The following is a 14774-nucleotide window of genomic DNA, read 5'->3' as shown; positions in this document are numbered from 1 at the left end:
CACCTCAGTTTATGTGGTCTGGACAATTCTGTCACCACCTCAGGAGATGTTTACAATCTGGCTGCCGGTAAACCAAAGTCTGTTAGAAATGGATTGATCTAGGAAATTTGTGTAGTCTACAGTGTGTGTTGGACCAAAGAAGAGATCGACAACCAGAGATTTAATACGATGTGCACAAAGGAGAAGCAAGTTCTGAGGGACCCAGAGTCTTGTCTCATTTTATATCCAGAACAGAAAACAATGGAACAATAGCCTAACAATATGTTTTCATGACAGCAACAGTAGGGGTAAAATAATAAAACCAAGGCCAACATATAGCCTACAATGGCGGGGCGTTAATTATATCTATGCTGGAGCTGGGGTTAGGTTTACGTAGGTATAGTGTTGAGGTTGGGATTAAGGGGTAAGGTAAGGTTAGGGTTTGTGGACAGTAAGTTTAAAGTGTCTTCACATCCCTTTCACAGTTATCACATTTTGCTGCTTCAACTTTAACACTAGCCAGCTATTTATTGCAGATCAACAGAGTTGCATTTGATAGTTTGTTGACAGTTTGAGCATGTAGACGAGAGACAATCTATAGGGGACTATCCAATAGCCTAACTATCCAATACATTTGGACTTCCAATAGGGTTCCGCGAATGAGGATATTGACTAATAAAAAGCGAACCAAGGTTTAGTAGGTGTGTACAACCAGTAAGTATAAATATGTTAAAGATAAATAGTACTGTAGGCTAGGTCTGCATATAAAAGATGTAGCAAAGAGTTGACTTCATTTTTCCATGTTTTAAATTATTTTCACTACACATGGGGATGGGATTGTATTTTTATGCCTGATGCTTACAGCAGTTGTTTTCCCCCTCGTTTAATTTTCCTTCCGATTTAACGAGGGAACGGCGCTGCACTCTCAGTACAGTGTTGCAGGGAAATGTTCCTACTTATTTATTCTGCCTTCTTCTCAAAGGCCTCATTAGAGTTGAGTAAGGGCTCTATTCAATCTGTATAGCTGAAGCGTTACAGATTGCGTGATAGAAATGTAAAGGTAATTCTGAATGAGCCGACATATGCAGCATTTACCGTAAAGCAGCCTCCGCTAACGCGGGAACATTGCATTTCAATTTCAATCACGCTGTAACGCTGAACTTTCGCGATACGGATTGAATAATTTCCTCTGCCTCTCTGTGGTATTATTGGCGGTGATGCGCATTGCACTGAAGGTTTGAGGGTTGGTTCACTACATTTTGCTGAGTAGGCTAGTAAGAGTTTATGATAAACAAGCTTCAAGACATGTTGCACAACACAATGTTATTTTCGAGCTTAATATTTCCCTCTGAAGCTGTTGGGGACAAGGACACGTTGTGTGAGCGGTTAAAACCCTAAATTGGGGTATAATCTGTGTACCTCTTTGAGTTCTGTTGACCTGGATAAGAATCAGCATGACAGGCTCACAGTTTGGCACCATGTGGAATGTCTGAAGGTGAGTTGGTAGATACCATATCAGCCCCTCATGACATGGACTAAAATGTCAGCAGGAGAACCTTTTATAGGACAGTTCAGATGTCATTTACATAGATATGCGCCAGGGTTGGGGTCAATTCCACTTCAATTCATGAAGCAAACCGAAATTCTAATTCCAATTCCAATATTCCTCATTGAAAAGCAGTGGAAATTGGATTTGTAATTTCAGTTTACTTCCTGAACGGACTGAACTGAAATTAAACTCAACCCTTATAGCAGGGGTGTCAAACTCATTCCACGGAGGGCCGAGTGTCTGTGAGTTTTTGGTTTTTAGTTTCAATGAAGACCTAGACAACCAGGTGAGTTCCTTTCTAATTAGTGACCTTAATTCATCAATCAAGTACAAGGGTGGAGCGAAAACACTCGGCCCCCCGTGGAATGAGTTTGACACGTGCCTTATAGGCACCCCAAAATAGCTAGCAGGACATACCAACCATTAGAACTTACCCACTGGGCACAGACGTAAATTCAATGTCTATTCCACATTGGTTCAACGTCATTTCATTGAAATGATGTGGAAACACCGTTGATTCAACCAGTGTGTGCCTAGTTGGTACCAACCATTGAGCTACAGTTGAACAATGTTGGGAGTTAAGGAGCTGGTCTTAGGTGTTTTCTGAGACAGTTATTCACTATGGGGTGCTCAGTAGATCTCACTTGAATGAAGGTATGATGATGTTTTAAATGGACACCCAGCAGTGCATGTCTTGGCTTCACAGCCGAGTGTGTTTGATAGGTAGCCATTATGAACCGGTGTGCAAAGCTCTCAATACTGCACTCAGCCAACCATTGGACTCTAGGTCTTTGAGTGGATTTTGTACTGACTTAAATGCACAAAGGAGTTTCAATGGATATAGAGCTAAATTAATTGGACAAAGTGTCACTAATGTAACACTTGATGAAGGACCTGATTGGACATGTGTGCTAACACAACATTCAGCCCTCATTTGGGCAAATATTTTCCCTGCGGTGCTTCAGCCTGGTCTTAGAGCGAAAAGTATTATAGTTGACAAAAATCTGTGCCACTCCATTTAGTATGATATCTTACTTTACATTAGGTTACATTACATTGGCCTACGTAAATCCTGGACACTCAAATTAGTGTGATATGTTACATTTGGTATGACAGTAGGTTACTTAAGGCGAAAATGAAAGAAGGGTGGTTGGTCTGTGTAAGGGTTGGGGTGAGGTGTGACCCAGGTGCAGTGCAGGATATACAGTAGGCAGTAGGCAGAGATGGTGAAACAAGTATCTTTACTGGTGGTCCCGAAGCCAAAATACAAAATAACGGACTTATCACGATAAAAGAAAGGCGGAGCAAAAACCGTCTTACAGCCAAAATACGAAATACTACCTAAGACTGAAACAAATAACGAAACAGAGAGAACACTTCTCAAGTACCTGTACATAGATCTCCGATCAGACACTGAGTAGTACTGCTGGACATAGAGAAACTAGCAGAGAAAACTGAGCAAGTGAACACAGGGAAGTGAGGGCATAAATACACAGGTGAACCGATAGACACAGGTGACACCAATAGGATGATGATTAGTCCCGACAGTGAGTGAGGAGGTGCCTAAGGTTGTCGGAGGATGACACCTAGTGGGTCGCTCCGAAACTGCGACCCCCTCCTGTAACAGGTCTGGGTGGATGGGTAAGCATATAACGCAAATGTCTAGCAAAACCTAAAGGTTGCAGGTTCGAATCTCATCACGGACAACTTTAGCAACTTTGCAAATACTTACTACTTTACAAATACTTAGCATGTTAGCTAACCCATTAACCTAACTCCTAACCCTAAGCTTAACCCCTAACCTAACGAATCATATCATACTAAAGCAGTCGAACGTAATATGTGATACTAGAGTTGTCGAACGTAAAATATCATACTAAATGGGTCAAAGCAAACTGGTGCGATCAAGATGTAGGATACTATACGTCCTACAATTCATATTATATTGTAAATTACGACCACTATTACATTGGTAGGGCAATGTAATGTAGCCTAACTTAAAGTAGCATATCATACTAAATGGAAAGGTCCAGATTTGAGTAAAATATAATACGTTTTGCTCTGAGACCAGGTTGAGTGCTTATGCAACCTTTCCGGAACAGCTCTATTATAGTTTTGCCTGGCAAAAGACCAATGTTCCTCAAATGACCAATAATCATTTGCCTAGCAAATGACAAACTTTCCTCCAGAGCTACATCCTGGTAAACATTTATGTCACTGTTTATAATTTCCTGAGATGACAGCTCTCTCAGATACAAATAATACTTGTGGATATTATAGTTCATCTTTAATGTTTTCTTGTGCACCAACGCAGTATGCTAAAACATTTATTATGATATTATACATGGACTCTGATTCATAAATACATTAATTTTCCTAACGTGCCTCAAAGTTCTTTTACATCCTGGTTAATTTGTCAAGGTAGAATCTCACCCTTTTATTTTGTGTAACATTTTCCACATAAGGAAGTTTTCCAGATTTTTTGTGACACTTTTTACAGCATGTTTCACAATGTTGTTATTTGAAGCTTTAAACATGAATTATGTAGATTGTTTGATTTAATGTTTGTTGTTTTTTCATTTCCAGATATTTCGCCGTGCAGACAAAAATGGTGAGTACAATTTATGATATTAAAAAGATGGTCACACTAATGATTTGCTTTCAAGGTTTTTTAAATGGCCTCCTTGCATGAACTGTGTGTCTGCAACGTGGTCTCAGAGCATTTCGTATTATTCTGTAAATCCAAGACTCTCCATTTAGTATGATATGTTACGTTTCATATGTACACTACCGGTCAAAAGTTTTTGAACACCTACTCATTCAATGGTTTTTCTTTATTTTTACTATTTTCTACATTATAGAATAATAGTGAAGACATCAAAACTATGAAATAACACATATGGAATAATGTAGTAACCAAAAAAGTGTTAAAAAATCAAAATATTTTTTATATTTGAGATTCTTCAAATACCCACCCTTTGCCTTGATGACAGCTTTGCACACTCTTGGCATTTTCTCAACCAGCTTCACCTGGAATGCTTTTCCAACTGTCTTGAAGGAGTTCCCACATATACTGAGCACTTGTTGGCTGCTTTTCCTTCACTCTGCGGTCCAACTCATCCCAAACCATCTCAATTTGGTTGAGGTCGGGGGATTGTGGAGGTCAGGTCATCTGTTGCAGCACTCCAACACACTCCTTCTTGGTAAAATAGCCATTACACAGCCTGGAGGTGTGTTGGGTCATTGTCCTGTTGAAAAACAAATGATAGTCCCACTAAGCCCAAACCAGATGGGATGGCGTATCGTTGCAGAATGCTGTGGTAGTCATGCTGGTTAAATCACAGACAGTGTCACCAGCAAAGCACCCCCACACGATAACACCTCCTCCTCCATGCTTTACGGTGGGAAATACACATGGGGAGATCATCCGTTCACCCACACTGCGTCTCACAAAGACACGGCGGTTGGAACCAAAAATATCCAATTTGGACTCCAGACCAAAGGACACATTTGCACTGGTCTAATGTCCATTGCTCGTGTTTCTTGGCCCAAGCAAGTCTCTTCTTCTTATTGGTGTCCTTTAGTAGTGGTTTCTTTGCAGCAATTCGACCGTGAAGGCCTGATTCACACAGTCTCCTCTGAACAGTTGATGTTGAGATGTGTCTGTTACTTGAATTCTGAAGCATTTATTTGGGCTGCAATTTCTGAGGCTGGTAGCTCTAATTAACTTATCCTCTGCAACAGAGTTAACTCTGGGTCTTCCATTCCTGTGGCGGTCCTCATGAGAGCCAGTTTCATCATAGCGCTTGATGGTTTTTGTGACTGCACTTGAAGAAACTTTAAAAGTTCTTGAAATTTTCCGGATTGACTGACCTTCATGTGTTAAAGTATTGATGCTGTCGTTTCTCTTTGCTTATTTGAGCTGTTCTTGCCATAATATGGACTTGGTCTTTTACCAAATATGGCTATCTTCTGTATACCCCCCCCCTACCTTGTCACAACACAACTGATTGGCTCAAACGCATTAAGAAGGAAAGCAATTCCACAAATTAACTAATAAGAAGGGACACCTGTTAATTGAAATTAATTCCAGGTGACTACCTCATGAAGCTGGTTGAGAGAATGCCAAGAGTGTGCAAAGCTGTCATCAAGGCAAAGAGTGGCTATTTGAAGAATCTCAAATATAACATATATTTTGATTTGTTTAACACTTTTTTGGTTACTACATGATTCCATATGTGTTATTTCATAGTTTTGATGTCTTCACTATTATTCTACAATGTAGAAAATAGTACAAATAAAGAGAAAACCCTTGAATGAGTAGGTGTTCTAAAACTTTTGACCGATAGTGTATGTATTAATTTGTGGATGTCCGTCATCCATTTCGTATGATATGTTACGAATGACAATTCGTATGATATGTTACAAAATTAAATTCTTATGATATGTCACAAATGACTATTTATTGTGGCTAACATTAGCTAGGCTAAGGTTTAGGGGTTAGGGTTAGGGTTAAGGCCAGGGTTAAGGTTAGGGTTAGGAGTTAGGTTAAAGGGTTAAGGTTAGGGGAAGGGTTAGCTAACATGCTAAGTAGTTGCAAAGTAGCGCCCTCCTTTTGTTTTTGCCTTAAGTAACCTCCTGCTTATGTATCCCTACCAAACGTAACATATCAAACTAATTTGAGTGTTCCAGATTTACGTTTACTATGTTACATCTAGTCAATGAGACCCGTCTGGTGACTCAATATGTTTACTCTTACAGTACTTCATGTGTTGGTTGGTGGTAATATTGTCTTATTATCAGCAAAATATAAAATACAATTAGCAAGGGTTTAAAATGCAATGGTTAATAAGTGATTTCTGAAAAATCTTGAATTAGAACAAAAAGCTGTAGCCTAACTCTCTTCTTGATATAACCAATCATTAAAAACATCCTTAATTGTTTGCGGCTCTCAATCTTAAAGGAGTAATTCTAGTTTATAGTTGGCACAGAAAATGAGGGACTGTGATGACTTCAAATTAAAATCTAAAGCCTAGGGTAATGTTCATCGGGTAATGTTAATTCTTGTTCATCGGATACAAAAGCAGCAGAGCATTATCTATCTATTTTGCTGAGATCTTTCTCAAACTTGGGAGCAAAATCTTGCAGCGATGGCAAAGGGGCGGTCCGTCTTATATCTGGAACATGAGGATTGACAGGGCAGGCCTTTTAGAGATTCAGGGATTGAGTGGATCCTCTTGACTGAGCCTATCCACCATGCAATGCTCAAGTCAGCCATCCAGTCTGTTGTATAAATTGTCAGTGGAAAACAACCAGAACACTACTTATGTGTTTTTTGGACTATATTGTTTGAGATTTTACCCGTTATCTGAAAATTAGCTACTGCTCCAGACCCCAGACAGATAATTTGCTCTTGCTTTGTCATATCTTGTGCAAACATGGAAGAAAGCAACATGGTCGGAAAAACACTAGAAATAGACCTGAAACAGCTATTGAGTGAAATTAAATACAGCACAAAACAATAGTAGACTAAACTATAGCATCCATGTTCCGTCCCCTTTAAACAAAATGGTTTCTCTGGTTTTAGATTGGTTTTTCATTAACTTGATTTATTTGTGACTCAAACACAAAGTGAGTGCCGTCACTAAACTCCACGGGGAAAAACACATTGAAACGTTTGGCTGTGGGAAATTACAGTGACAAATAGGCGTTTGTGTTTCCTCCTCATGTTTTATTCATGCCTTGCATTAGAGCGTAATGGGATGTGAAATGTAATAAGGATGGTGATTAATGCATGTATGAACACTGGACAGCTTTATTTGGAGAGCGTTGTTATATAACAGAGTGTTAATGATGCAATACATGCTCCCTTGAGCAGAGGTTATCCAAGGACACTTGCAAATCTCACATGGGCTCTTTCTCATTCCTCAATTCCTCGCAACCTCTCGCCTCGTCTCCTTCTCAAAATGCATTACAGCAGAAGGCCTGAGCGGAGGGACCTTGGATCTTCTCCTCAAATATGGACAGAAGGAGGCAAATAGGATGTGAGGAATCACAGAAACAAACCCATTGGTCGATCATGTCATCCAAGACATGCAGCCCTAAAAGATGCCCTTTTGCCGGTCGGGGTGATGGGCTGTTGTATATAGGAGAGGCAGAGAATATACAACACTGACTTCCAGGAGAAAATATGGACTCTTTGCTTATTATACATTTGACCCATCTCTGCCAGAGAGTGACTCTTTGGCTCTGTAGGAAAACAGAAGAGCAGCATCTTGGAGCGAGTCACTACAGTGGGTAGTGAACTAAACCTGTGACTTACATAAGGGGCCTTACATTGGTATGGAATACATTGCAATAATGAGCCTAGAATTTAACATTAACATATTGGATGCTGTCAATTTTTTCTCCTAGCTCCTTAACAACCTGAACTTTTATTCACCTTAAAAACATTAATTAGTTGCTTTTTCCACTTTGCTGTAAAAACTGAACTCGAGTATGTGTGCTGCACTAGTTATCTTCAATTTGCAGCAAAAACGCCCTCCATGGTTTTCATCTAACTCGCTGAGTCCTGCACCCTGGAGGAAAATGTCTCCTTCTGAGCAACACTAAGTGGGCCGCCATGATACGCCGTGAGCACTGCAGATTTACCACATTATGAGAGCTGGCTACTTGCCATAGCAAGTCCTTCTCCCTATGCTACTGTAATGAATAATGTACTTTCTTAAGGAGCTCAACGATCTGCCATTTTCTCGGTTTGGTCCAATAAAATATCATAATGTGTTTAACACGATGAGGTCCACTTTTTCAGGATAGATAAATTGGGCCATGATAAAGTGAACAGTTAAGGTGATCTGCTCATCAAATTAAGAGTTTTAACGAAATGCCTTAAGTGCCTTAGACATGACTTTCTGAGGGCCAACTGAGGGCCAATGGAGGCCATAACTCTGGCATGTTTCCTAGGTTCTGTCCCAAATGGCACCCTATTCCCTATATAGTGCGGTTCTTTTGACCAGAGCCATATGGGTCCTGGTCAAAAGTAGTGCACTATGTAAGGACTTGCCATTTGAGATGCATATTATTGAGTCCGAAGACATAGAGAGAGACTTAGCTATGGACAAATCCTAACTTGAAATACTTGTGCATATTTGCATGAAAAATCCACATGTACATAAAAGTAGATTAAATACAACCTTACATACATTTGTTCACTTATTGTACTTTGCTGTGAGCAAATCCCTAAGACAGTTTATGGATATGTGTTTTTGCTTACTTAGGTATTTTACTTTATTGCTGTTTAATCCACTTTTGAATTGTTTTATGATGCATCGAAACATCACATTCTCTGCCGGAGTCTGGTCTAGTGGTCTAGTGTAGTGCTGCTGCCTCCAGACCACACATTGCCCCTTATGGCATGGGTTCAAACCCCGCCTGCGGCTTCATATCTATGTCTACCCCTCTCACTCATGACTTTCTATCTCAGTACATAGAAAAATAACTCAAAATCTGAAAGTGATAACATGATAGTCACTTTTCCTTTGTTTTTTTAACGTATACATTTTTCAGAAATGTATATATATTTGAAATGAGTTGTATTGCAGTGTTTTTTAAAAGGTGTTTTCAGGATGAATGGGACTCTATGGTGAGACTGACAACACACAATATGACTATCAAATACTATTCATTTTTTAAATAAAAATGTATTCCAAAAAAGTATTGGGTATTCGACTACAGCCATGGTAAGTGGACAAATCATGTAAGGTTGTATTTTGAGTGGAAGATATATTTAACATTATAAGGTGCTATATAAAAAGTATTAAGGGATTAATTTCATATGACCTGGACAGGCAGAAACTCTGGTCAGGGCCCAGTATTCATAACACATTCCACACGGCACGGCATATTCTCTTCAATGATACTTAATGTCAGTAAGTGTTGTCATAGCCAGTGGATGTATTTGCATACCAGGTGTATGTTGTCCATCAAGTGAGTTGATGGGCAGCATCAATTTACAGATGTGACAGATGTGTGGGTGAGAGCGTGGTTGTGGGTATAAGTGAGTGTGTGTGTGAGGGTGTGTTGTTTGTACTTAAGTCTTCAGCTTGTCAGCCTCTACACTTTCCAGACAAGAAGAGAACTTCATCCATTCAGGTTTGTTCATTTTGGCTCTGACTTTGTTTTTTATGTAAGAAACAATGATAAATAATATTTGTTGAATTGATTAATTTCAATAGATGTGTTGAATACATTAAGTGGGTTTACATGCACACTAATAATTTGATATTAAACTGATTATGGCAAGAATAGGCTGAGTATGGCATTAGTCATGTAAACGCCTTATTCTGATTATCTTAATTGGCGTAAGGTCATAATCGAAGTAAGCATACAGCGATTACAACACCTAGATTTGTTTAGCAATCGTTCGAATAATAGGACATGTAAACACCTTAATCAGAGTTCCTGCTGTGCATTCAACCTGGTCTCATAGACTAGACGTAACATAGTAAATGTAAATCCGGGACACTCAAATTACTTAGATACTTAGACAGAAGGTTATTTAAGGCAAAAACAAAAGGCGGGTGGCTGGTCAGGATGGATGGGTGGGTGTAGGAATGTCTAGCAACCCAAAGGTTGTGTGTTTGAATCTCATCATGGACAATTTGAGCTAATTAGAAACTTTGCAACTAATTACAACTTTTTAGCTACTTTACAACTACTTAGCATGTTAGCTAACCCTAACCTTAACCCTTTAACCTAACGCCTAACCTTAACCCCTAACCCCTAGCCTAGCTAACATTAGCAACCTAGCTAATGTTAGCGTTAGCCACCTAGCTAACATTAGCGTTAGTCACCTAGCCACTAGCTAACATTAGCAACAACAAATTGGAATTGGTCACTGTGATAGAATGTTTATTTTGATGATTTTCTGTATTTTTTAAAGTCCCATCAGGTAGCCTGATTATCAGATGTGTCCATGTAAACAGGATTATTAAGGAGATCGTTCTTCTTGCAAAGCATGTAAACATTTTAATCAAACGTTACATTAATTTGAGTATTCACAATAATCGTAGTATTGTGTGCATGTAAATGTAGTCATTGAGTGACAATAACACATATCATTTTGTGCTGATATTGATGCATGTCCTGAATTGACTGAGTTAAAATGGAATTGAACCCTGGTTAATTTGATTGTCTGATTTACTGTGCTGTTGCAACAGGAAATAATCCTAGTGACAACTCTTTATCGTTGAAGAATATCGAAGCTCACACACCAGTACAGAAGGGGAAGACATGAACATCTCAGAGACAAACAGCTCTTCAGCAGCTGATCTTTTAGAACGCGTCAAACCCATGTACACTGCCTCCTGTGCAATCAACATCATCCTGGGTCTCCCCACCAATGTCTGCGTCCTGTGGCTAATATTGACCGGAGCGGGAGGAACGATGGCCTCACAGTTCATTACTCTCAACCTGACCGTGTCTGAGATCCTCTACTGCCTGTTTTCTCTCTTCAGCTTTCTCTGCAAGCTCATCCAAACAACTGCAGTTCCATATATTGAGGCATTTTCAGTTGGTTTATTGCACACTGGCCGACCACTGTTTCAAAGCTGCATCTGTGTGGAGCGCTACCTGGCTGTGGTCCACCCTGTTTTCTTCCTGAAGTACAAACCCCTCAGATACAGGGTGGGGTGTTGTGTTGTTATCTGGCTGATTGTGTTTGGGTCCTCTTTGTTCTGTATGCTTCCGTTTGAAAGGTCTTTACTCTATAGCCTATTCAACTATGCTATCTTGGTTCAGGACCTCATCCTGATGTTTGTGATGTCATTCTGCTGCCTTTCAGTTCTCAGGGCTCTGATACAGCCTGGGCTGGGGGATGGGGACAGAGAGAGGGAGAGGACAAACAGCATGAAGATGAGGGCGTTTAAGATCATTTTGATTATCATGGTGGCTATGATGGTGAATTACCTCCCTGAGATGGTAATTATGACTTTGTACGATGTCCTCGATGAGGCTGTGCGACTTCTGTCATTCTATATTTCTGACTCCATCACTATGATCTTTGGGATTGTGCAGCCCCTCCTCTACCTCCACAGGGTTGGGAAACTGCCCTGTATCAGTGGTCTCTGAGGAAGAGGTGACAATCTAGTATGGGTTGCTCACACAACTCACAGCGGCCAAGCTACCTCAAATTAATAATTTTCTATAGGAGGAGACTCAATGAGACATTCAGCAATTTAACCATTGGCGACTAGATAGCTTGTGACCAAAGTTGAGGAAGTTAAAACTTTAGGCAAATCATCAGTGATGCGTGGGGGTATTGTTTATCAGAAATGTATTCACTGTGTTAAAAAAAAAACTATAATGGCATGTAAATAGTTATTACTCTGTAGATTTCCCCTCAGATTTCTATTTTCCAATAAAGGTTGAAGCTGAACTACACATGCTTGGCTGTCTTCTTAGATAACAATACATGCATAATTTTAAATGGTTGTGAGTATTTTATGGAACCAACATTTATACTGTACAATGAAACTATGGAAAAGGACTAGCCTATAGGACCTCCTCATGTAAATATGATTGGTGCAGTTTTTTCGTGAAGGTCGCTGATCAATTGGTGAAGGATGGACAATTTAGCTGCCAATGCCACCAATTCCAGTTGACAGTCTGAGTATACTGGAACATGAGACGCTTTAGGCTTTCTGGCTATGATACTCACATATCCAGTGTCCCCTTGAAACTAGGCTGGTGATGGGGCTTATGAATTATTGAATGTGCTACTTTGGTCCAGACTCTTAGAATCCATTTTTGTCTGCCTTACTTTAGGAGACCCTCAAAGAACTGTGTTCCTGGTAGGATTGGATAGAGACACAGTGTTGTAGTGGGGATTGCTTTGATTTATGCCAGGGCTCTCCAACCTTGTTCCTGGAGAGCTACCCTCCTGTAGGTTTTCACTACAACTCTAATCTAGTGCACCTGATTCTAGTAGTTAGCTGGTTGATAAGCTGAATCAGGTTAGTTACAACTGGGTTTGGAGCGAAAACCTTCAGGAGGGTAGCTCTCCAGGAACTCTTACCAGCAGTGGTTTAATATAGACTTGTCAGCCACAACATGTTTTGATGGAAGGACATTTGATTAATTCCTTAATATTATAGGTTGCCATGGCGCCGTGAGGTCACTTAGGCAGAGAGCTCCTGTAAATGTGTAAATATTTTACTGTTTTTCTGTGTTTTTTTATAAAAAAATATTTCATCAACTTCTTATTTGGTTAGCTTAGTAATGATTGATTATTTATATATTGATTCAACTGTATATTGAATACAATACAATATTGACAATTCTAGCTAGCTTCTTTATTTATTTTTTAAACTGGAGATGGCACAGGCTTGGACAACACAGAGGATTGTTGTAATTTTGAGTGGATCTCTCCCTCCAAGGTGGACTATCCCAATAATTGATGTGTATTAAGCCTCTGGCGCCCTAGCAAAATCTAATGGACACCGGCTGCACCCTGTTGGGTGCTATATGTTGTTTGAGGAGTATCTACCCATGAAGTCGGCAGAGAAGCTGGGGACGACAAGGGGTGGCCTGATGATCTTACTGCTGGATGTGACCACTGATTCCCCCCTACTCAAGCCTGCTTCAGGGCATCAGAGGAGCTGAGAATGGCGTGGCGGAGGAGAGTGCTGAGGATGGAAAGTGAAGGTTCTTCTTGATTGACTTTCAGGAGACTGTTGCCAGGCTAGACCTTTGTGCAGCCTACCAGAGTTGGATGTGACCTGGACACGCCAACCTCTGTTGAAGATAATTTTCCAGCCCAAGAACTACATGTACTTTTGTTTTTGTTTAGTTTTTTTTTTTTTATTCTTTGAGATTATCAGTATAATGAAAAGCGCTATAAAAATGAAATCTATTATTATTATTATTATTATTATTATTATGATGATTAATAATCACAATTCACTTTTTGACAGATGAGTGATGGCAGTTTTCCTCAGACAGCTTGTTTCATCAGTTAGCAGAAACCTGGCAGATTGAAATAAGGGCAGTGCCTGAATTGGGCCGGTCCATGCCGGTACAGAGTACGGGTACCTCTAATGTTCTTCTGCTTCTATAACAGTACTGGTGCCTCTTTTAGAATATTCATTTTAAAATATGAACACTGGTAATGTACAATATATTTAAAATGAGTACAGACACCTTTTACTTCCACTTCCAAGCACTGAATAGTTGTCTTTCTTCTTCACTACCCTTGGTGATGGGACAGTAAACCTAAGAATGACCTGAAAACAGAACATTTAGCATTCTCTCTACGCAGTTACTGTACTATGAATGAAATAGAGCAGGCTTTGCATTTGGAATACTAAGGAAGTTTGAAGAAATTGGTTTGGTCCTTTATATGTCAGTTACGTTATTCTTTCAATTTGAGGTCAATCTGACCAGACTTAAAATTCTAGTACGAGTTAGGTCAAACCTTTTTCCTCTTCCAGGGCTAAAAGATCTCTCTTCCTCAGATGCTCTAAAAGCAGCATTTCCAGATGTAGTTGTGTATAAGAAATTAAGATTAACAATATGATTTCATAAATGAAGCCCACTTGAGTGACATTATGGTTACTTACAGTGCCTTGCCCTCATTAATTAAATTCATGACATGGCATTAGGCCAGAATGATGGCACATTTCCTAACAGATGTTATTATTTACTGTAGGCCTACCTGTCTGATGTCTGTTGACTGGTGGATCTCTATCTCTCTCAGAGCTCAGTCTCTAATGGTAGTCAGGGTTTGTGGAGCAGAGCTGGGATAGATCTCATTAATCCACAGTCAGCCTGTCAGTGAGCCTAGACTGCTCTAACCACCCCACACTCTGCCTGCCTATCCCCCAGGTCCTCCACAGGCTCTCTGCAGAGCCACCAGCACGACTTACCATAGGAATACACTGTACTTAACTTTGTTTTACAGACAAATGTTTGTGACATGGTCACATGGCTGCATATTCATTACCTTAAAGGGATAGCTCACTTTTTTACATTTATTTTATTTTGACAGGCAATAAAAGTGAACAACCTCTTTAAGACTATAAGAGAATGTTGAAATATTAGAAGATGAAGAGAATCAAATGATTGTCAAATGTAAATCATAATTCAATTGTTGATCAAAGTTATTACTTCCATATCATTGGAGAAGATGAAAGACACTGTGATGTACTGTAAAGGAAGAAAGAGGAAGAAAAAGAAAGAATCTGATTTC

At 39.7% G+C, this 14774-nt stretch overlaps 1 protein-coding gene across 1 annotated transcript in view; it reads left to right on the top strand.

The window, feature by feature from the left end:
• LOC121538278 (N-terminal EF-hand calcium-binding protein 1) overlaps nucleotides 1-14774 on the top strand; it is a 54685-nt gene that overhangs the window by 1808 nt on the left and 38103 nt on the right. Inside the window, exon 2 of the mRNA XM_041846147.1 lies at nucleotides 4115-4139. Coding sequence (XP_041702081.1) covers nucleotides 4115-4139 — 25 coding nt within the window. The remainder of the gene's footprint in view (nucleotides 1-4114; nucleotides 4140-14774) is intronic.

The sequence above is a fragment of the Coregonus clupeaformis genome, chromosome 24 (assembly GCF_020615455.1).
Source record: "Coregonus clupeaformis isolate EN_2021a chromosome 24, ASM2061545v1, whole genome shotgun sequence".
Taxonomy (NCBI): Eukaryota; Metazoa; Chordata; class Actinopteri; order Salmoniformes; family Salmonidae; genus Coregonus; species Coregonus clupeaformis.
This window is presented reverse-complemented; position numbering and strand designations above follow the sequence as displayed.